This window comes from Simochromis diagramma, unplaced genomic scaffold (genome assembly GCF_900408965.1).
Source record: "Simochromis diagramma unplaced genomic scaffold, fSimDia1.1 OVJJ01000079.1, whole genome shotgun sequence".
NCBI lineage: Eukaryota > Metazoa > Chordata > Actinopteri > Cichliformes > Cichlidae > Simochromis > Simochromis diagramma.
In genome coordinates this window covers 3,684,319-3,705,479 of record NW_024387075.1, presented here as the reverse complement: position 1 = coordinate 3,705,479, position 21,161 = coordinate 3,684,319, and the positions used below count along the sequence as shown (strand labels likewise).

Below are 21,161 nucleotides of genomic sequence, written 5' to 3'. Positions count from 1 at the left end.
AAGTATTTAGTCTTTTTCTTGTTTCTCTTTTTATTGTGACAACCCTCGTTCACTCAGAGGCTTATACTGTGAACACGTCCTTTTGAAAACAGGGGATTGGGTAGATATTTCAGTATGTGTTATACTGTTACATTATGTAAACAGCACTGATAAAACTAACTGCTTTGCGAGATTTGACATACATGCATATACAAATGGGTTTAATTTTAAAGCAACAGTCTTGAATTTAACTCTACATTTTTTTTTTTTCTTCAAGTACATCTCATCCCTCTAACTAATGTATTGTTCCTATGGCAACTGACCTAGCCCTGTCATGCATCCGTCTCCATCCATCACCATCGGGGAGGCTCCTCGTAGCCCCGCTGTCTCTTCCCCACATCAGGCTATCAGAAGCTGTCAGAGTGCCAACTGTACCAGCAGCCTCATCCCGATGTGTCATTATTCATGTAGACACAATTGAGTGTGTGTATTTTCATTGTAGGCAGGTCTTTTATGTTTTTTTTCCTCCCTCTGTCTTTCACAAGCATGCGCAAGTAGAAATGAAAGCCGGAAATCAAACTTGTCACAGTGGTAGCAAGCATCCTGATCGAGACAGAGAGACGGGTTACTGACATTTATTTACAGCGACTGTCCTCTAAAGTGCATGCTATATTGTGTGTTACCAAGAGCGTAGTAGTAAAAAAAAAAAAAAGAAGAAATAGTCCCCGTTACGAGTGAGAGTTGTCACAACTAGGTTCTGCAGCTGTGCCGCGGGGCCAATCTGCTGCTTGTCATAAATGTTTAGAAAGCTGTTCTTTACTCAAAATCTGGTCTTCATCCAGCGCGGTACCAGTTCCAAATGCCCCTCCCCTAGCTAAGAGCTGTTTAGCCTTGCTGAGTTAGCTTAACATACATAAGGAAGTTGGGAGGATCAGTGTCCCGAATACACCAGCACTACACATATAGGCGTCTGTTTTCATTCTTGTTCGCAACAATAAAACTATGCATCTATTTCGCGACTGCCTTCTGCTGTGCCATATTTCAAATATAACAACAGGCTGATGCGTTGTTCCTGGGTACCAGCTGCCTAATGTTTTCACTGTACTACTCTGTTCAAGCTGTGGCTGGATGCAAGGTCAGGAAATGCTTGTTCTGTCATCTTTACACAGCTCAAAAGATAAAATAAGGACCCCAGTCTGAGGCTGACTTTTGTGGCACACCACCCACACACCCGTCTTCTGTCTGCTCCTCTGATGTGTGTACACAACACAAGCTTTTCTCTGTGTATGCACTTGCGGTTACCATTGTACTGCACACATTATGTAGTTTAGAAGTACTGATTTATTGTTAGGTTTTTTCCACTGATGAGCTCATTGTTTGTTACATGTTTCCAACTGTCTCATTGGAGTAAGCAGTTTGAATTTTTGTTTTAGTTCAGTTGTTAACCAATGTCATTGTTAGCCATGTGTTCTAACTGGTAGCTGTTTGGATGAAAATTTAACAAAGATTAAAAAAATAAAAAAGCCAGTGTATTTATTGCACTGTATCACATCATTGTCACTCCACCCTGTTGATGAAAAAGACGAGCATGTTGCGATGACACAGCCAGACGTTCACGTTTCATCATTTCCTCAGCATGTCATGCTCGTGTCTGGCTTTATACGCGATGGATAATCCCAGTAACTTTTGTGTTAGCTTCCAGTACACGTTCGTTAATTAATTCTGTTTGCATTCTTGTCAATCTCGCCGAGGCCTCCCACCTCTCACCCCCTGATGGGATGAAAGTTGTTGTTACCTTTTACTGCCTAGCGGGTAAAGAGCGCGAGCAAACATCTCCCAGAATTTGTGATTCCAAAACGTCTATTTGCTTAGCAGATCGGACGCATTTAAATGTACAAGTTTGCATGCATTTTTAAGAAGGACAACCGCAGCGGCTGTGCAGCCGTAATATCTTCCCCTATATGGGCCATGCAAACTTTGTAATTAAACATCAAGGTTTTCTTTGAAAAACCATCTTGATTCTTGACCACTTCTGATATTAAATCTAAAAACGCCCAAACTAACTCCCTCTTGGCACGGCATTATAAAGAATTCATGCTGTGCTTTTCATGCATGCAGAGCCACTTAAGGACACAGGCAAAGCACCACCCCTCAACGTTTAATTTCATCACGATCTAGGCTGCATTAGTGCGAGAAAGAAATATTTTTCTTGTACAATAAATGCTGAAGTGCCTTTATGAAGAGTGATGGTGGGTGGGCGGGAGAGGGTGGTGGGGGTAGCGTTGTGGTTTTATTGTTTGGAGGGAATGTCTTTGAGTGTTTGAGTGGGTTCTGCAATACAATCCAATTAAAGTTTGATAACAGATAGAGCAAAGAAGAAATATAAACGCCTCTCTCTAAGAGCAGTTATCCTTGTTATTGTTTGCTTATGGGCGTCCATGGTGCTGTCTGAGCTTATTCATATACAGAATACATTAATGTATTAATGCACTATTATTAGGGGGTGGAAGGATTTTGTGTGCTAGATCCTGTGGAGAATTTTGGGGAAAGTGTTGTTTTTTTTACTTCTTATTTTGTTTGTTCAGGTTTGTTTTTTTTCTTTTTTTTCTTTTTCTGTTTTTAAGAAACCCAGAAGGAGTTGGTCCACTGGTAGGTTAAATATAAACCCTAAAATTAGATGCATGACACTTTGATCGGATGTAGAATATTATAATGGGACTCGTGGCTGCTAAAAAAAATAAGTCTAGTTTTTAAAGTTTTTAGAGTTTTAGTAGCATACGAGACAGTCTTGATTAAAATAGCATCTACAACAAATGAACAATATCTGAAAGTCATGTTCTTAAGAAATGGGGGGGAAAAAAATCCAGCAAAGACCTGACCTGAGAAATGCCTCTGCCTCTTCAGTTGATCCCGTTGAGCTACTGAACACTCGGTCTTAGTGGATACCTTTCCACTGAGATCATTTCTCATTTGAAGGTTGGTTGTTAAGAAGCTATTCTTAAGGAAAGGAAACGGGGAGAAAAAAATGGAGGCATGCCAAAGTAAACAAAGAACAAGACTGAAAGTCAGTGGCTATAGTTCTTATGCCGTGAACAATCCAAATTTGAAGTTTTTGATTTAAATTGGCATCAAAATGTACAGAGGAGGTCAGCAGAGAAGTACAAAAGTGAGTGTCTGCAGCCATCTGTAAAAAATGGTCAAGGTTGCAAAAGAAGAGCTCTGAACGTCCTTCAAAAATCCTGGAGAACTATTCCTGAAGGCTGTTTAGAGAAATTACAAGAAAGCTGAGTAAGAGAGTTGAGGCTGTGTTGAACTATAAAGGTGAACATGCCAAATACTGACTTTTAAGCTTGCTGGAATTGTTCAGACTCTACTTTTGCATCATATACTGCATTTCCATCTATGTGCTGCAAATGTTTCCCACTCTCCTAGAAGAAGATAAAGAAATGAGACGTTTGCACAGAATTGCACTAAAGAGCTCAGGTCTGCATGATAAACCAGTGATTTGCAAATCATCTGAATATATATTGAGTTTGACTTTGTGTTTGACAGATATATATATAGTGCACAGTGTGAATTAATTCTGTTCTTAAGACTGTATGTGGGCTAAATAGCTTGATTTGATGTAATGGAGGAAGCCCTTAGTAAAATATTCTTGCCTGAAGCTTGGAAACCTTCAATTAGAAAAATTAATTATCACTTACGCTGCAGCTTTAAAGGGAGCATGAGCAGAAAGAGACGCTGAACTGAACAAAGCAAACCTGATATTGTTCATGGAGATTTAATACCAAGGAATTACATTCAGACCTTCTCCTCACAGTCACTCGCAGCAGAAATGACTGTGTTTTTTGGACTACTTGATTACCCTGCCACTCACCTGACATCTTCGATTTACGTTTCCATTAATTGGATGTCTTCACATTCTGTCTAATTTACTCTTCAGCTGGCGTCAGATCTGTCACTTCACTGAAAGCGGTGGGGGTTTTGTTTTTGTTTTTATTTTTTTTTAGGCTCGGCAAATTTGATTTGGCCCTGTCTCATCTTTTGAATTTCATAAAAAAAACACCAAGAATAGAAATTGCGGTTGTTTGTGTTTGTGTACTTGGGTTGCAAAACCGAAAGAGACATGTTGATAATGGAGGACAAAAAGGATGTTATTATTGCGTCCTTTGCATGGTCAGACACACTCACGCACATTTGTAACAGTCGGTGCATTCTAGGAATTATTCTGACACAACGGGTTTTAATTTACGTCTCTAGTGTATCCACTTTCCTAAAGCCTGACTTGTGGGCCTCAGTTTCACGTATTGATTTCTCCACATTTCCCAGAATGACTTTCAGCAGTCTCCAACGAATGGCAGTGAACTTGTTGAATTCAGAAAGGGAGAAAGAAGTAGTAGTGGAATGATGCCGTAGTCTACTCTTTGCTGTGATGAGAAGATGAGTTGTGTCTCTTTTGTTATATATTTCTTCCTCCTGTTCGTGGTTGCTACATTTAGAGAATTTCCTCTTTGCTTTTAAACTTTTTAAAGGTTTAGCTCATGGATGTGTACATTTAATATTACCTCTGGCTGCTGTCAATAATAGTACTATCCGAAACATTAAACAACAGCGTAGAATTTATATTAGGTTATATTTCAAAAACTGCATGCTCTTGGCTAGTGAGCTTGATCCAGTGTAGGATTGTCATTAAAAATCATACTCTGACACTAATCAGTGCTAAAAATTGCTATTGGATTAGATCATCATTTGCTACAGTATCAATACCAACGTGCCTTCTTTGCACACTCCATCTGACACAACTTCACACAGCACATAGCTTCTCCCATCACTAACACATGAACATGATGTTAACATTATTGAACAACTCTTTGTAGGTAATTTTGAGAGGCCAGCAAAGCTCCCTTTTAAACAACATTAAAGCTATACACATTAATGTTACCTGTTTTACTCATAGACAGCATAAAAGCTGGACAGAGCTGCCAGGACGTCACCCATTGGTTTGACAACTTGTCATTCACGAGTTGTTAGCCAATGAGCATAGCACTGATATCCCTCCGTTTTGAAACATACGTCCTATTTTGCAAATCTTGTTCATAATATGACCAATATGCAAAATAGACTTACGTTTTTTTATTCAGTATGATCTGGAATGAGTCACAGAGCCCATAAACTTAACAGGAAAGTGTTTAAAGAGGTCAAGTATGAAAACAGTTTTCTTATAGATTTCTATGGGACTGGAAGTCTTTTAGCAACCACAGCTGTCGACATCCAGTGGCCTTCTGATAGAATGTGGCTTTTAGCATGGTCTTCATATTTCTATCCTGGAAGTTATGTCAACCTTTCAGATTGTCTCTGATTTAATTATTAGTGAGTATCTGATATTAGCCATCTGTTAGGGTCTTATTGGGGATATGGCTAGTGGACATTGGATAATAATAAACCAATAACATACATTTTAGAGTTAGGTAGCAGACAATATCATACTACTATTCTAATCTTAATTTTCTTGTCTTGTTTTTTGGCTGTGCTGGTGTCATTCATATAAAAAAATGGAGTATTTTCCTGGATTTGAAAGTTTGAAATTCTAGTATTATGCCCACCCCACACTGGTGTCTCAGAGTTGAGCTGATTGCAACATGAAGCTAGTTAAGCTTGTAAGCGTGACTTGTCTGGCGTAGCTATCATATCTTTGTGTTTGTGTCCTGAGTCTTACTGTCCTGGTCTTATGTTTAGCTGTAGCAAGTGGAGAAATTGTTGTTATATGTATCAATAAATTACATCGTGTTAGAATATATTGTTGTTTTATTGCCCTGTCATTAGTCTAATGACATCATTATTACGCTAATTGAAAGTGAAGAAGTAAAGGTTGCACTGTGAAAAATCCCTCTGCTAATTACCCGTTTACACTATGTAATTATGCTCGATCCTGTCTTTTCGGTAACCTTTGGTGTTTCTGTGGGCTTAAAAATATGAGCTCCCTCCAAAGCATAAACCATGTGACTTGATTTTTTACATTCCATATTTTCTCCATGGAAAATTAGGTATTTCATGTTAGCAATCCAAACTCAGCATCTGGCCACGACACATAGGGAGACATTTCCCCCCAGGCCCTGGCACAAAATGTAAGCCCGTTTCAGTTTTCGCCAATTACTGTAACTGACACTGCTTGAAAATATGTAACATCAAACACAGTTATGTTTTTGATCCAAGGTGAAAGACAGCCATTCTGCAGTCAGTCACTAATTCGCTTGAATCTCAAGGGAGATCCTTAAAGCCTTCTGTGAATTCTATTAAGCTGCTCATTATTATTCTATACCTTATTTTAATTAAGAATAGTGAGAACCCAACAGTGTGATTTAAGGGTACGCCTGTGTATGCGTGTACATAATTGCGCTTGGTTTTTCTCTGGGGTGGGGCAGGCAGTCGTTATGCTCATTCGCTGTGGCGCACTAGTTTTCGGCTAATCTCCATCCAGTGAGGGACGTGTTCTTTCATTAGCATTCTGATTATTATCAGCTCTACTGGTAGAGCCGAGCAGATAATGCAGGGTTTGGTGAATCTAGCTAACCACCTTCCACAAAGGAGGCATTTGGTGCAAGTGCTGGGTGTATGAAAATGTTTTTGGGAGGAACAATGAGATCAGAGGAGGCACGTTTTGCTCCGTTTAAAATGAAGAATGAAACCGCTTTCTGTTAGAACAAACCCTCCAGTCTTTGAATTTTGGCCGCTGAAACATCATTGCTCTCCTGGACTCATTTGGCTCCATCACACTCCGATAATAAGTGCAGATTGGCAGCCCAGCACTTCAGTTCAATAGATGGTGCTGAGCAAGGCTCTGGAAAATGAAGCGTCCACCAAGTTGATTTAAATGGAGAATTGTGATTAATTAGAATCGATAGTGTTAGCATCGACACTCACCGCTTCCCATCTACAATGCCCCTTGCCTTGACCCACACTTAATGTGCTTATGTACACTTTAGCACCTAACACGCAAGCATAAGCACGTGCATACATATTCATGTCATCGTAAGCAGTCCACTTCATTATAACTGGCTGTTACACAACGGCTGTCATGCTCTTGTGAGTTAGGCTCCCCACATACACCCACTCTCACACAAACACACACCCAGAAACACACTCCCTGAAGACACGGCAAGCTGATGAACAGCCTGCGGAGATGTGATGAGGCAAGAGGAACAAAGGATTAGTCGATTGAGAGCTGGAGACTGACTAACTGCAGACCGAGTCAGAAAGTGCTCACTACAGTCTGAACTGAAGTTGTACAGACACAATGTTCTCCCCCTGCCCTGCATGTCTGCAGATGACTTGTGGAGCCCTCTGCCGTGTCTTCCTTGGCCCACAGTGTAAAGGCTTAAGCTTTTCCACTAAGTCTCTAGTCACTTTTTAGACCTCAGATGCATTAAGTGAGGGTCATTCTCATCTTTAGAAATGTCATGGGCTAAAGGATTTACGTACTATCTGGAGAGCACTGTATAAAGTTAAAGGCTGTCTGGTATTTCTATTAATTAATACATTTTTTGGTCTTTATCAGATAAGCACATTGAGGCCACAGCACACAGTTTGGCCTGATGTCATTGTGCACATGTCCATTTGCAGAAAGTAAGATTAGAATTATTAGGGGTGTAAATGTGTCTTAAATATATTTTAAGACTCACACTAACTCATAAACCATTGCTTTTCTCCTCACTATTATATATCATTTTTAACCCTTTAATCTATCAGTCCAGTGTTTTGTTTTGTTTTTCAATGAGTGTAACCCATGATTATCAATCATCATGCAGTTAATGAACTTATTTTTTCCCTCTTAATACATTTTAGTTTCTGTTTACCTCTACTTAACATTTTTTTGAAAGAACAACAAAAAAAATGTGGAGGAGACATCGTTAGGCCCCGACTGAGGGGTCATTTTTGACCTCTAGATAGATATCTGATGATCGAAGGCGCTCTTTCAGTTGTGGCTCGTCTTGAGCAGCACCAAGCAGTGAGTAAGTCTGAGCTTGTAGGGAGGGGCGAAAGTATCTTTTAATCCCTCAATAATTCAGCTCATTATTTTTTCCCTACCCTGCCATGATTATATATTAAGTGATTGGCAGCTCACTTACAAAAATATCAGCACTGGCATCAGCTAAGCCAATATTAACCGAACTGTGCTGAGATATACTCAGAGAAGCTGTGCACGTCGGCCCAGGCCGGGAGGGGAGTCTGTCACTGTTGGGCCCTTATCTTAAAGTGTGATTTACCCTGGAGCCATTCCTGGCAGGGGATTTGAAGAGATGTCTGTAGGTGAGGACGGGGCGGACGCCAAGTCATCGCTCAGCAAGTCTTCAGCGGAGTTACAGCAGCTAAACTTGCTCTCATAAACAGAAAAACAGACACTCAAACAAGACTCTTTGTTTCATCTGCACAAATTTCCAAGGAGACGATCACAGTTGGCCCAAAACCTCGAGAGGCCCTCCATGATAATAACACAGCATGTTGCACTTTTCATTGGAGATGGAGTGGCCTTCTTACTTTGGAAAACAACAAACTCTTCCCTCTGCCTCACTAATAAACCCAAGAATAACATTTGCAGTTTACACATTGTAAGTTCTTTTTAATTGAAGTCATTGTGCGCGATTGTTTCGGAAGCGGCCCGGGAGTGTTGGTTTCAGATCAATGACTACAAACCCAGGAAATAATTATTTTGCATCAAGATGAAAGTCGGGCTACAGCAGCGCAAACAGCCTGTGGATCCAGCTCTTTTTTTTTTTTTTTTAATTAGTGCCGTGTGTCTCCTGCTCTGCGTGGCAAATTAACATCCACCATCAAGGATAAACGATTGTACGACACGGGTGTGCAGGAGAAGGGTGGTGGTTTGTTTGTGTGTTTGCAAGAGGTCGGGACAGGTGGGTGCTGAAGGTTTTGGCCTGTTTCGCTCCTAAGAATATAACCAGAAATTGGATGGATGTGCAAGAGAACGCTTCCAATATTTTTCAGTTCTAAAGATGAGACGAAATATGCATCTTCAAAGTCAAAGTTTAAAACCGATATACAACATTCTTTTTTATAGCTTCATTAGCTGCTGTGGTAATCAATTTGCCTTTCCAATCTGCCTTAGCAAAAATTTACATCCAAATGCAGCTTAAAGTTAAATTTAATGAAATGAAACAGTCAAATTTGTCAGCATGCCTTTGCTTTCAAGTTTACTAAAAACCTGAAGCCCTGCTTTTTTCATTCAGGTTTCATAAACCCCTTAAACTGCTACCATAAAATTTTGCTATGAGTGTTCCTCATCTGCCTTATCGCTGTCTTGCAGGGATGCCCAGGTTTGCCAACCAACCGTTGCCAGCCACTGCGCGACTTGGGGACAGTCAGGTGATGGCATGTGAGGTCAACTCAGATCTGGTGGCCTTCATCCGGTGGGAGAAAGACCGACAGCCCCTGGAGCTGAGTACCAGGTTGATCCAGCTACCGAGTGGAGCCCTGGTTATAAGCAATGCCTCGGAGACGGACGCTGGCACGTACCGCTGCCTTGTGGAAAACGTTGGCTCTTCCAAGTTGAGCGATGAGGCCGAGCTCCAAACTGTACCAGGTAATTTGAGAGAACACCAGGTGAAATGTTGTCCATTATGAATCTACATCTGTTACTATAGGAACTTCTCGCTGTAAACTCAGTTATGCAATATAATGAATACACTAGTATTGTTTTCTAATATTAAAATATTTTACCCTGCTTGTCATCAGTTGTCACCTGTTAAAACGTCACCACATCTTTAATTAGAGCTTTTAGACCCTCGTAGGTCCTCTTGTGAGGTAAATTGAAATTTGTATATAGTCCAGTGCATCATGTAATTACAGCAGTACATTGCGTTCTCTCTCGGTTGCTCATTACCTTTAGTGTGAAGAGACCCGGCTACCTGTGGTGAGAGATTTTTGAATGCTAGCAGGAGCGGTAAAATTCCCACTGGGGTTATCAGTGACGCAACAGTAACTCAGCTGCAGCTCAAAAGGAGCCCGAATTCCATTGTGGCAGGGTCTTGTCTCACCCCCCTGGAAGTTTTATTTACTAAGTTGTTAAGCACCAGGCTCCTGCCAGCACAGGGAAGATATTAGAGGCTGTAAATCAGACTTCAACAAGGCCCCAGTGGGGGTCTTCATCTCTGTTTGCCTCCTTTAAAGATGTGTGGTAGAGTGGCAGGAAGTTGGAGCCACACAAAGGGGAAGATTTTAAAGCTTTGTGACGAAATGGAAATACATTTTTGCGTGGACACCATCAGATATTGGAGGGACATGAATAAATGTATTAGGTGTAGTTATTATCATGTGTAGTTGTGTCTTTTTTTTTGTTTTCTTGTGAAGCCACAACCAAATACAGCTCTGGTATTTTCGCCGTGAATCGCTGAGTGGGAGTTTCACACATTCCTGTGAACTCGCAGCAGTTCATTATTAAAAAAATAAGAAGTCTGGCTGACCATGACCCTCGTGGTTATTACTCGATGCTATTCCAGCATTAAGTTGCAGCTGGAATCATACACAGCTTTATCTGTGCTAGATATCATTATCATTATTCAGTCTGACTCTTTGTGGTTTGAGTGTCAGGCTGTCAGTCAGTCTTAAGTGTAAGATGGATGGACACGGAGGTTAGCTTACTCAACCCTAGCCTTAACCTCAGCCTTAACCCCCCCCGGTCAATTAAGAAACTGCAGGGGAAGCTGGAATTCCTGTTGCAGGCTGCAATTTACTGTTTGTTTGTCCTTTTTTTTCTGATCAATAAAACAAATAATACACTTGATAAGAGTTCAAGATGAAAGCGGCTTTGGAAAATAAAGACAATACCCACTCTTGAGTTTTTAATTCTTCCCAGAAATTCTTTGCTTAACCTCAGTCTTAACCCTGACCCCCTTTTTCCCCCCCTTCACATCTAAGAAACTGGCGAGGAGAGGAAGCTGGAATTCCTGGTGCAGCCTGTGTCTGTGACCAAGACGACTGATGCCAGCGTGCTGCTGCCCTGTGTGGCCACGGGTTACCCTGCACCACGCATCAGCTGGATGTTTGGAGACAAGCTGCTGGAAGAGAGGTACGTGTAGGGCAGCTCTGTGATCTATTGTTTGATGCATTTATCTATTCTGATCGAAAAAGCAGAGATTGTTAAACAAAAAAGAAAAAACAACAGGTTTGGATTATCACCTGAAAGTTGCCAGTAATTGGCGATAGTTACAGTAAAGCCACAAGCAGTTGTGCTCAGCTTCCCTGGGCTCTCGCACATTCCTAGGTTTATAAAAGCAGCAGAGTACTGTAATGTACTGCTCCTTTGTACCCGGTGCCTCTGGCCTCCAGAAGCTAAACTGTTAGTCCTGGCGCCTGCTCCCCAAGGTGTTAATGCCGTTCTGCCACAGCTACCCAGAGAGCCCCGGGGGGAGACCTGGACGTGCCAACGGAGCCACTTCATCTGGGAGAGCAGGCTGCGGGGTTGCCAGCTGAGGGGAAGTTCACAAATTAAGAGCCAAGACAGAGTGTCACAGTGCCTGTGCTCTCACTTCTCTGGCTCTCATTAGCTCAGGCAGTGCAGCTCAAATCCCTCAGAGAGAATTGCATTGGACATGTGAAGTTTGGTTCTCACCAATTAAGAAAGCACTTTGTTTACCTAACCCCTGCGTGCTGCTCCTGTGGAATAATAACTCTTCAACTCAACGTGGCTAAAATGTGGCTCATTCATCTAAATCTAGCTCAGAATGGATTTGGGCGTTCAGTGAAATTAAATGTAAGGTCGTCACATTGGTAATCGCGAGGCCCCGGCGCGGTGTGAACGAGAATATCATTAGACCTTCCAACCTCTGGTTCCAAGCATAGCTCCACACCTCAAGTTTTTAATGCCTGTGGAATTGTCTGAATGTTCTGACCTGCAAAGGGAGCTGGGTAAAAAGGTGCTTATTAATCTACCTTCTATTAAATACAAGACAATATCCAGCTCGCATAGCCAGCCCCCTAGGGTGTCTCCGTTGGTAATTAGCAAGCATAGTGAAAAAGCAGGGATGTCTGGGTCATATAGAAGAAGACCCCAATGCTCCTGCCTTCAGCGCAAAAAAAAATTGAGCGGTGAATACATCTCCAAGGTTGTTCCTTTGATTTTTTTTTCTTTCTTTTCATTAACGACGACATTGACAATTAAAAAGAATAGCAGTGGAATTTTCCCCTTTTTTCCTGTTGAGAGTCTCTTGTTCCTTCCAGGCATTACATGAAAGATAGAGGAGCTCCTGTCAATTAAAAATTGGTATGGCATATAGTGTAAGGGAGAGAGTAAGGGGAATCTGCAAAGAGTATCTAATTGGTCTTTGGTGCGCAACACAAACAGGGCCTTGAAAGCAGCGACGCTGGAGCTGTAGACATGAGATGAGAGTTGATGAAGACGTGTCAAAGCTACCAATCGAAAGCGGAGCAGCTCAGCGATGGTGGGGAGTATCGCTGCCGATTCTTCAGCTCGGTCACATCTCTTGTTTTCTTTTTCTCTACGTCTGAATTCACAATGGCTTACAGCCACTATTATCCTGAGCAACAAATAACAAAGGTAACGCGATAAGAGTGCAAGATGAAAGAGGCTTTGGACAATGCAGACTCTTGAATTTCTAATTCTTCCCTGTAATTCTTTGCTAGTCCTTCCACTTTCTGCCCGACTTCACTGAAGTTCTTTAAGATACTTTGACAGACGCAGAGGAAATCTTAAAGTCTTTTCACAATGTGCTGCATAAAGGATTTCTGCCATAAGTAGGATTTCTGTCTTAGGTCTTTGAAGAGTCTCATTAGCATGTTATTCATAACCTGTCAGGAGACATTTCATTGGGATCACTTGCCCGTATTGGCATGTAGGCCTTACTGGCTGTTTAAAAATGTCTCTATGTTGACAGACAAGGACAGAGCAGAGGGCTGAAACTAAACAGGTGGTTGCCCCACTCTCAGTCGATCAGTAGCTGATTTCTCTTTGTTGTGTCCGGCTCACGGGGCCACTGTGTCAGATCTGGGAATAATATTCATAGATTCTTCTTGTGACCAAGAAAAAGCGTGTTGGATCTCGGTCAGTCACAGTCTGCAGTCTTTTACAAATCTGTAAGCGATAGAAGAGAATGACCTAACCTAACTACCGACACCACCACCACCCTTTTGTCATGAGTGAAAATTAAGTCCTGGACCTGTTGATTGTGGCTCACCTGGGACAGAAACTTGTCCTCTCCTGCATGTGTCTGAGTGTGATTATAAAGAAACATGCGGTGAGATGCTGCCTCACTTCACACAGGACAAAATTATCCGTTTTTACGTGTGAAGCTCTTGTTTGTTTGATCAACTCATTAAATGATTTGTGTTGTTTTTTTCCAACCCACCAACTTTTATTGGTAGACATATTTTTCTCTACTTGCAAAGTAATTTTTGGATAATATCTCCTTTGTTATACATAAACATACACTTGCTGGACACTTGATTAGGTATGTCTTGCTTGTACTCCCTTTGATCCTCAGAGCTATCTTAATTCTTCATGGCACAGATTCAACAAAGAGCTGGAAACACTCCTCAGAGGAAGACGGGACAAAGACATGCTGTGGATGAGAGCCAGAGATTAATAATAACTAATAATTTTACACAGAGAGGTGTATAAACACAGAGTCACATAGTGTACGGCAAATTCTGACCCTACCATCTTAAAGTATTCTTTTGGATGGCGATCTGGTGACTTAAGTACAGGGAAGTCTCTGTCATGTTTGATATTATGTGAGCTTTGTAACAATGATGAGTTATCTTACTGGAAGCAGGAAATGGTACACTGTGGTCATGGTCAGCAACAATATTCAGGTAGTGCTCGGGGCTTTAAACGGTGCTCAGTTTGTACTAATGGGCCCAACATCATTACACCAGCAGCAGCCTGAATTGTTAATACAGGGCTGCAAGGATGGATCCAAACTTTCATGTTGTTCACACCAAATTCTGACCCAACCATCTGAATGTGGCAGCAGAAATCGAGACTCAGCGGACCAGCCAATGTTTCCAATCTTCTGTTGTTCAGTTTTGGTGAGCTAATATGAATCGTACCTTGTTTTCAGCTGACAGTAGTGGCTCACCATGTGATCTTCTAAACTGCTATAGCCCATCTGCTTCAAGATGCACTGTGCATGGTTCTTCTGCATACCTTGGTCATAACGAGAAGTTATATCAGTTACTATTGTCTTCCTGTCATTTCGTAAGCATTCTGGCCATTTCCCTCTGACCGCTAGAGACAGTTGTGTAGGAGAGCCCCAGTAGTTCAGCAGTCTCTCAAATACTCAGACGAGCCCATCTAGCACCAACAACCTTACCATGTTCAAAATCACTTAAATGATCTTTCTTTCCCATTCTGATGCTCATCTTGAACTTCAGCACGACTAAATGCATTAAGGTGCCGATTAGATGTTCAGAAATGTGCACTTTCAAGATGCTGAACAGGTGTACATAACTGAAGTAAGTGACCGCAAGTGTAGTTGTCTGTAGAAAAGCAGGGCCTATCTGTTCCGATGCTACGTTTTCCAATGCACTCAGTATCGATCATACGATGGATTATTCCGCTGTAACGCGCTGTGTGTGTATTTGCCGGCGTCCTGAATGTTGCCTCAATTCAATTTAGGCTCTGAGCAATTCTATTGCCAAGGACACCGGGCTGAACATTTATTTTGATTAATATCAGCAACACTGCGACAGCATATGTAGCACTTTAAGCTGTTCCTTCAACACACTGAAAACGCAGTCTTTGTAAATATGCCTTGTGTCATCCGTTACACAGAGAAACAGGCCTTTGGATCTCTCAGACATACTGGTCCTGATGACACTTATGAAAAGGACAGTCATCTTTTGTTCTCGGGAGTATCTCTCAGTCACCTAACAGAATTCCTCAGCAGTCAATAAAATGGATGAATTATGCATGTCGGCCAGCAACAGGGAATTGACTGAATATGTAAATCACCGCCCCCCTTTCCAAAGCCTCAAAGTCATCTGTCTCCTCGCCTCCTTGTGCTCCTGTGTTTGCTTAAATATTACTCTGTGTATTGCGTTTAGTTGTGCATGAAGACGGGAATTTAGCTCAGCATATTAGTTAGCTATCATATCGTTTCATGTATTTATAGCTGTCGCGTAAGACACCGTGTCACTGTTGTGCCCGCTTTTCAGCAGAATGACTTGTAGCGATGTGGAATCCAAACCACTAGTACCTTAATAATAATTTGAAGATTCACACCAAAGAATTGATTCCACGGCTCTTGAAAAGACGGCATGACCGAGCAAATGCCACTGCCATTTAAATCCCCACTCATTCAGATGCAATCATAGATAATTGCCTCTTTTTTTTTCCTTTTTTTTTAAAGTGAAGTCATAGTGAAACTCAAAATTTGAACCTTCTTTGTTCATCACATCTTTTTTAATGTGTTTGCAGCGTTAAAACTCACACATTCAACCATTGTCGTTGTTTTGGGGTTTTTTTGTGAATTCCCACACCAATTTTCCATGTGCCATCATGAGCTTTGCAGGTTTTCAAACATTAAAGAGAAAAGACATTAAAATAAAAAACACAGGCAGTGAAACTGAACCAAAAAATTAGCCTAGCCTGATTTTCACTTGTTTCTTTCGTCACACCGGCAATTAGCGTGTCGTCCACCTAGCACTGAGGTCCTCCTCTTGCAGCGAATGATAGAGGTGTCAGTGATGTTTCGTGTGCATCTGGCTGACAGATATGATTACACAGACCACAGAACACAGTTTCTGCAGCCTAAGGAGGAAAAATGGAGAAACCTCTGTTGTCATCCGAGTGTCAGAATGTGAGTAATCTAATCATACGTAACTCTGTACAGCCCCTCCACCACAAAACCGTCTTCATAAAAGGGCTTTTACTGTGTTCATTACCGAGGTCATAGGTAAACGTTTCTGTTGTTTTTATCCCCCTTGAATATAAATGTAAATGTAGTTGCAAAACATCACTGCTAGCTACAGTACAGCAATGCAATACAGCAAATATGTACCTGATAAAGTGCATACATTAAAGCAGCATTCAAGATTCTTCTGGGTTTTCTCTTAGTCAGAAAACAAAACACATTAAGGAATTAAGATCAGTGTGAGTGTGAATGGAAAGTGTTCTGCTCCACATGTTTTCCCTCATTCAGAGAGGTTGGCATGCACGGTGGATATCCAGCACACCACGTACTCCCAGAGAGGCAGGAGGGTCCGTGTGCTTAGAATTCTGCATAGGAACTCAGATTTCTCCAGCATTGGTAAAATGATAGATGGCAGCAGCAGAGAGTGGGGTTAAGGTAATGGAGGGATTTTGCTGGCATGTGCAGACTGAGAAAACAAGACAAACAACACAGGCTTTCTCTGAGTGGAGCAAGAGAAGTCTCTCTTTAGGCTGTCTCTCTCTGTCTCCAGCACATCAGTGTCTGTAGCTCTCCTAAAAGCATGCTTCCTGTCATAGCATTCATTTTTTTCTTTGCATCCTCATCACAATGTTGTTTTTCTTGCCAAGTAAAGATCCGTCAGTTGTTGGGCAGGGGCAGGATCCACAATCGGCTGCGTTTTTAGTCCTAAAAGGAATCTGCTTTTTTTGCGCACTGTGTAATTTACCTCATTAGTCAATGTAGGACTGAGAATATGGGGATTTATTCACTGATAGTGGAAACAGCTCACTTCCTCTCATTTGCTTTGCCTCTTCACCAGGTGTTATGTGGATATATGTCCCCCTGAGGCAGTACTGTGGCTTTGTAAATGTGACACAGCAAGGACCACACAGAGTTCAGGTGGCCTTGAGCACCTGGAGGCACACCAGCCATCCAAAAGTCTATTATGCGAGGCTTCATTGCAGTATGCACTAATCAAACCATCAGTTTATTCTTGGGGACCTTTTGTAGGGGGGGAAAGCAAATAAGGTAAGGAATGTGGGAGTTTTTTTATTTTTTCCTCTCAAGGGTCCCGCAGCTTTCCGTTATGAACCAGAGGAAAACAAAAATGTTTTCATGACTGAGTCAGTTGAGAAACTTGAGCCTGTGCTGCTGGCACCAGGTTGTTTCTCATTAATCTTGCACATTAATTTTTATTTATTTCTCCTTCAGTTTGTTTCTAAGGCCAGTCCGGCTTCCTTCTTTATCTTGTTTGTCTCTCCTGGTAGTTTCTTCAGCATCATGTCTCATATTGGAGCAGGTATACATTAAAAAAACAGGGCGGTGGAGGGAGAAACCATTCCAACCCGCTGCCTGTCCTTTTCTCTAAGACGAGATCTGTTTTTGGCACACCTAGAACATGATTCAAATTCATGGAACTGTTATGATTTTGTTCTGGTCAAAATGGGAGAAGTTCAATTTGCGTTCACTTTGAACAACAAAGCCTAGAAGAGCAGAGTGGTTTGGATTCATAGTGCACCACAGTGCAGAGAGCCAGAGAGTGAAAAGAACATGAGATCAAACTGAGAAAAACTTAGGAGTTTCCACTCTATCCATTAATAATGAATCCCCCCTTTTTTTTTCTTTTCTTTTCTTTGTTGTTGTTGTGACAGTTGTGACAAGATTCCACCCGTTTTCCCCTCATGCTGCAGATAGCATGACCCGTGCCCAACTACTGTCACAACACCACTGATCGCTCTGTGACAGCGGTACTGCTCTGCCTCCACCTGCACAGCTCTTCAGTGATGTGCAGCTTCCCCTCACCCAGGTGTACTGACCTTGCTGCCGGTGTGTGATACGGAAGGCTGAGCCACCAGTCACACATACCAAATGTGTCCACGTCCTTCTCTGAAGCCTCTGTGGCTGTCGCTGTCGTCAAAGCTGAATAGCAGAACGGGGGACAAGTTTATGTTAGAGGCCCATACGCATTGACGGACATACTCAACAAGTTTTCTGGATGTTGGAACTGTTGGAAAGGAGCTGAGGGAGGAAAGGGTTGTTGTGCTTTCCAGTAGTTTGAAACTGAAATGTGGTCTTGGGGTTGTGGTTACTCAGGAGGTAGAGCAGGTCATCTACTAATTGGAACGTTGGTGATTCGACCACCGTCTCCTCCAGTGTGCATGCCAAATATTCCAAGATATTAACCCCAAGTTGCTCTCCAGTGCATCCTTCAGCATATGATTGTTAGATAGAAAGCACTCACGTGTTGCACAAATTTTAGCCATATATGATGTCTTTGTATATGGTGTTGTTTCTGCTGGGACAAACAATGTGGAAAGTTGTAGTTGTCAGAAGGGGAGCTACTGTAGCATGAACGCTGGCACGAAATCTGAGAAGACAGCAAGCCTAATTAGCATCGCCGTTCAGAACACCGCCCTGTAGCCTTCGCTTTGCTTGGATTGTATGCATGCGTGCATCTGCCGTTTTTGTAACAAGAAGAAAAGTGACGGTGGGAAAACAGCGAGCCAATTTAACATCTCTTTGTAGGTAAATCCAGTTTTAATTAGAGTCTCACTTACCGCTGAGGACCTTCAGCTTACTGCACGAGACATCCTTCACATTCTTCCAGCAGGCACCGCGTCTTAATTTAAACGACCACAAGTGGAGCGAGCTCCCTCACAACAGTTTGAGGTGTCTCCGGCTCATTCAGCTCAAGCCAATTTACTTTGTCTCCCTCCCTCATGGTCTCAGTAATGCATTCCTTGTTCAGCGGAGCACTTTAGCCACTGCAGTTAGAGCCGAGATTGACTCGCTCTAAACGGAATGAGAAATTGCGCGGTGGTTTGACGTGTGTACTGTATGTTCCTCTTTCAACTACAAGAGGAAGCTTTCAATGCCTTTTATGGAGCATGCGGCATTAAAGGCCAAGAGTCTGAAAAGCTGTCCTGGTGAGACTTAACTGCAGGACAGTTGGTGCTACATGCGTCTTTCAGAGAAATTTTTCATTCAGCGGGTTTTTGACATGCAGAGCCTCGGAGCACAACCAGCCACACTCGCCCTCACGCGCAGAGAGGTAATCAATGTACAGCAGGACGTTTGGCATTTTCTGTTTTCCTTACTGCAGTCTCGGGACTAAAAGGAGAGGCAGCCGCCTTCTTTGTGTTTCCCCCACTTTCCCACCTTGAACACTGAGGCCATCCTCTGTCAAGCCTTCTGCTGAGTGTACTATTTTTGCACCTGTTTCTTTTTTATACAATCTGGCCCCGTGTGCTGTTTGTTCTTCTCAGATTGCAGCACTCTTGAGTTTCAGTATGGCTCTTTTGACCTGAGTACATATACCTGCTCCTGGATTGGATTAAAGAGCAAGCCTTACACTGCTCACATATCTAATGAGAGGTTGGTTACAGGAACTGTTAATGTGATTCCTCTAGAATTTTTTTCCTAGAATATGTCAGCTAGTGTTGCCAACTCTGTGATAGGATAGCTGTGTAGGAAACTATGGCTGATGAAACTGCTTAAAGTTAGCTCTTCTTGACATAAACATGACATTTGACAACCTTCCCTGTACCCTTAATGATGACTTCTGACACCTCACGATATATCAATAAAGGTTGATGACCATTAGAATATGCTCTGGGTTTTGGCAAGAGTAACCTTATGCCCCTTTTCCATTAGTAGCTACTTGGGTCACCATGGTTTAGGGAACTCTGTACAGGTAGAGATCAATTGCTGATGCACCTCAAATATGACTGCTCTGTTCAAAAAAGAGAAACCAGGTTTACCCTTGCAGGCGTACAAGGGGGAAAGAGTTTAAGCTAACAATCTACAGAGGAGTAAATGTAGAGGCTATTTGTCGAATTCAGAGATTTGTAGCAATGACAGGCCAAGTGGGTAGATGCAAGTTAAACTCACTGAAATGCTTTAGGGTTTAAGAACCTTTGAGGAATTCCATTGGAAGTAAAGGATAACACTGATTTACACATGAGCTTCGAAAGTCCATTTTCTCGACCAGCTGTCAACTACAAAATGATGAGATCAAACTATTTTTTTTTTCTCTGGATGAGGCTTGATGAAGTAGAAATGAAACAGCAAAGTCTTTTTGGTGACAGCAGGTTGAGTGCCACTTGAATGCTTCTCTCCAGCACAGGCAGATGGCCTCAACGACCAGCACTGCTGAACCCAGGTGCAGTCGAGAAAGGAGGTGCGGGAGCTTACGTGGAGTATCTTTGCCACTCAGCAGTTGGTTTAAAACAAAACCAGCTTTCAGTATATAGTTGTTTTCTTCAGTATCCTCCTCTTTTCTGCAGATATCCACTGTGCAGAAACCATTATGCGCTGATCTAGTGTTCCTCAGTTGCATCTCGCTTGCTGTGGCTGTCTTTTGGATTTTTATCTTCTTCTGCCGACCCGCTGATCCCGCTTTTCTCCCTGCATCCCATTTTCTCTCTCTCTCTCTCTCGCTGTCTGAATGCAGAGTTCTCTCTGCAAGCTATTGATTACCGTTTTTCTTTCCTCTCAGCATCCTCCTCCTCTCATGCTCCAGTGCTTGTTGAATCAAGCCGGAGCTTGGCCACAGACTGCATCCCCCGTGGGCTTGTTGGGGAAATCAAAGTTGGGACTGTTTAAAACGGAGAGGGGTCACTGGTTCAAAACGAGGCTGTACAAATACTTGTGTGTTTGGATCTTTGGGTTAGGCATAGATTCTTTAGGATAATAAGCAGCTGAATGAAACAGGTTTTCAGTCTGCTAGTCGGGCCCGCTTCACAGCACTCCAGTTAATTAACGGCTAATGAAAGAAAAGGAAAACGTTTGTTAAGGTGGAGAAAGGGCTGCAGTAGCGTGGCTGTGCAAACTGTAAATCCCAGCTGCTCTGGTAAAAGCTGGACTAATCTCAAGGCATTGCTAGAGGCCAGGGGTGTCCTGATATACTGCTATTGACAATCTCCATAATAATTAAAACTGAAAAAACTCTATATATTATAGGACAATAACATATGATAATATTACAAACACATCATTACAGTCACACTTATTGTTTATTGCGCCTTTAGTACTACTACTCTGCAGGCTCAGCTTATCTACGCACTTTATGGCTTTCAGCTTTTCTTCGCTGTCACACCAGGAGAGGCTCGCTTCCCACAGCAAGCCTGCTAAGTTAGACTGACTTGCTCACACAGGCGCAATTATGCTGTTAGGTTGCTGAGCGAAGAATCGGAGACGGGAGAATTGTTGAAAACTCAACTCGGAGTTTAATTGCTGATCCTCCTGCTTTCTGATCATTTGCGCTACAACTTTGCCCCG

General features: G+C 42.2%; 1 protein-coding gene across 9 annotated transcripts in view; it reads left to right on the top strand.

Moving 5' to 3' along the window:
* neo1a (neogenin 1a) overlaps window positions 1-21,161 on the top strand; it is a 153,788-nt gene that overhangs the window by 73,450 nt on the left and 59,177 nt on the right. For all 9 annotated transcript variants that reach the window (XM_040045542.1, XM_040045541.1, XM_040045547.1 and 6 more), the window contains exons 3-4: window positions 9,299-9,574; window positions 10,909-11,059. In XM_040045542.1, coding sequence (XP_039901476.1) covers window positions 9,299-9,574; window positions 10,909-11,059 — 427 coding nt within the window. The remainder of the gene's footprint in view (window positions 1-9,298; window positions 9,575-10,908; window positions 11,060-21,161) is intronic.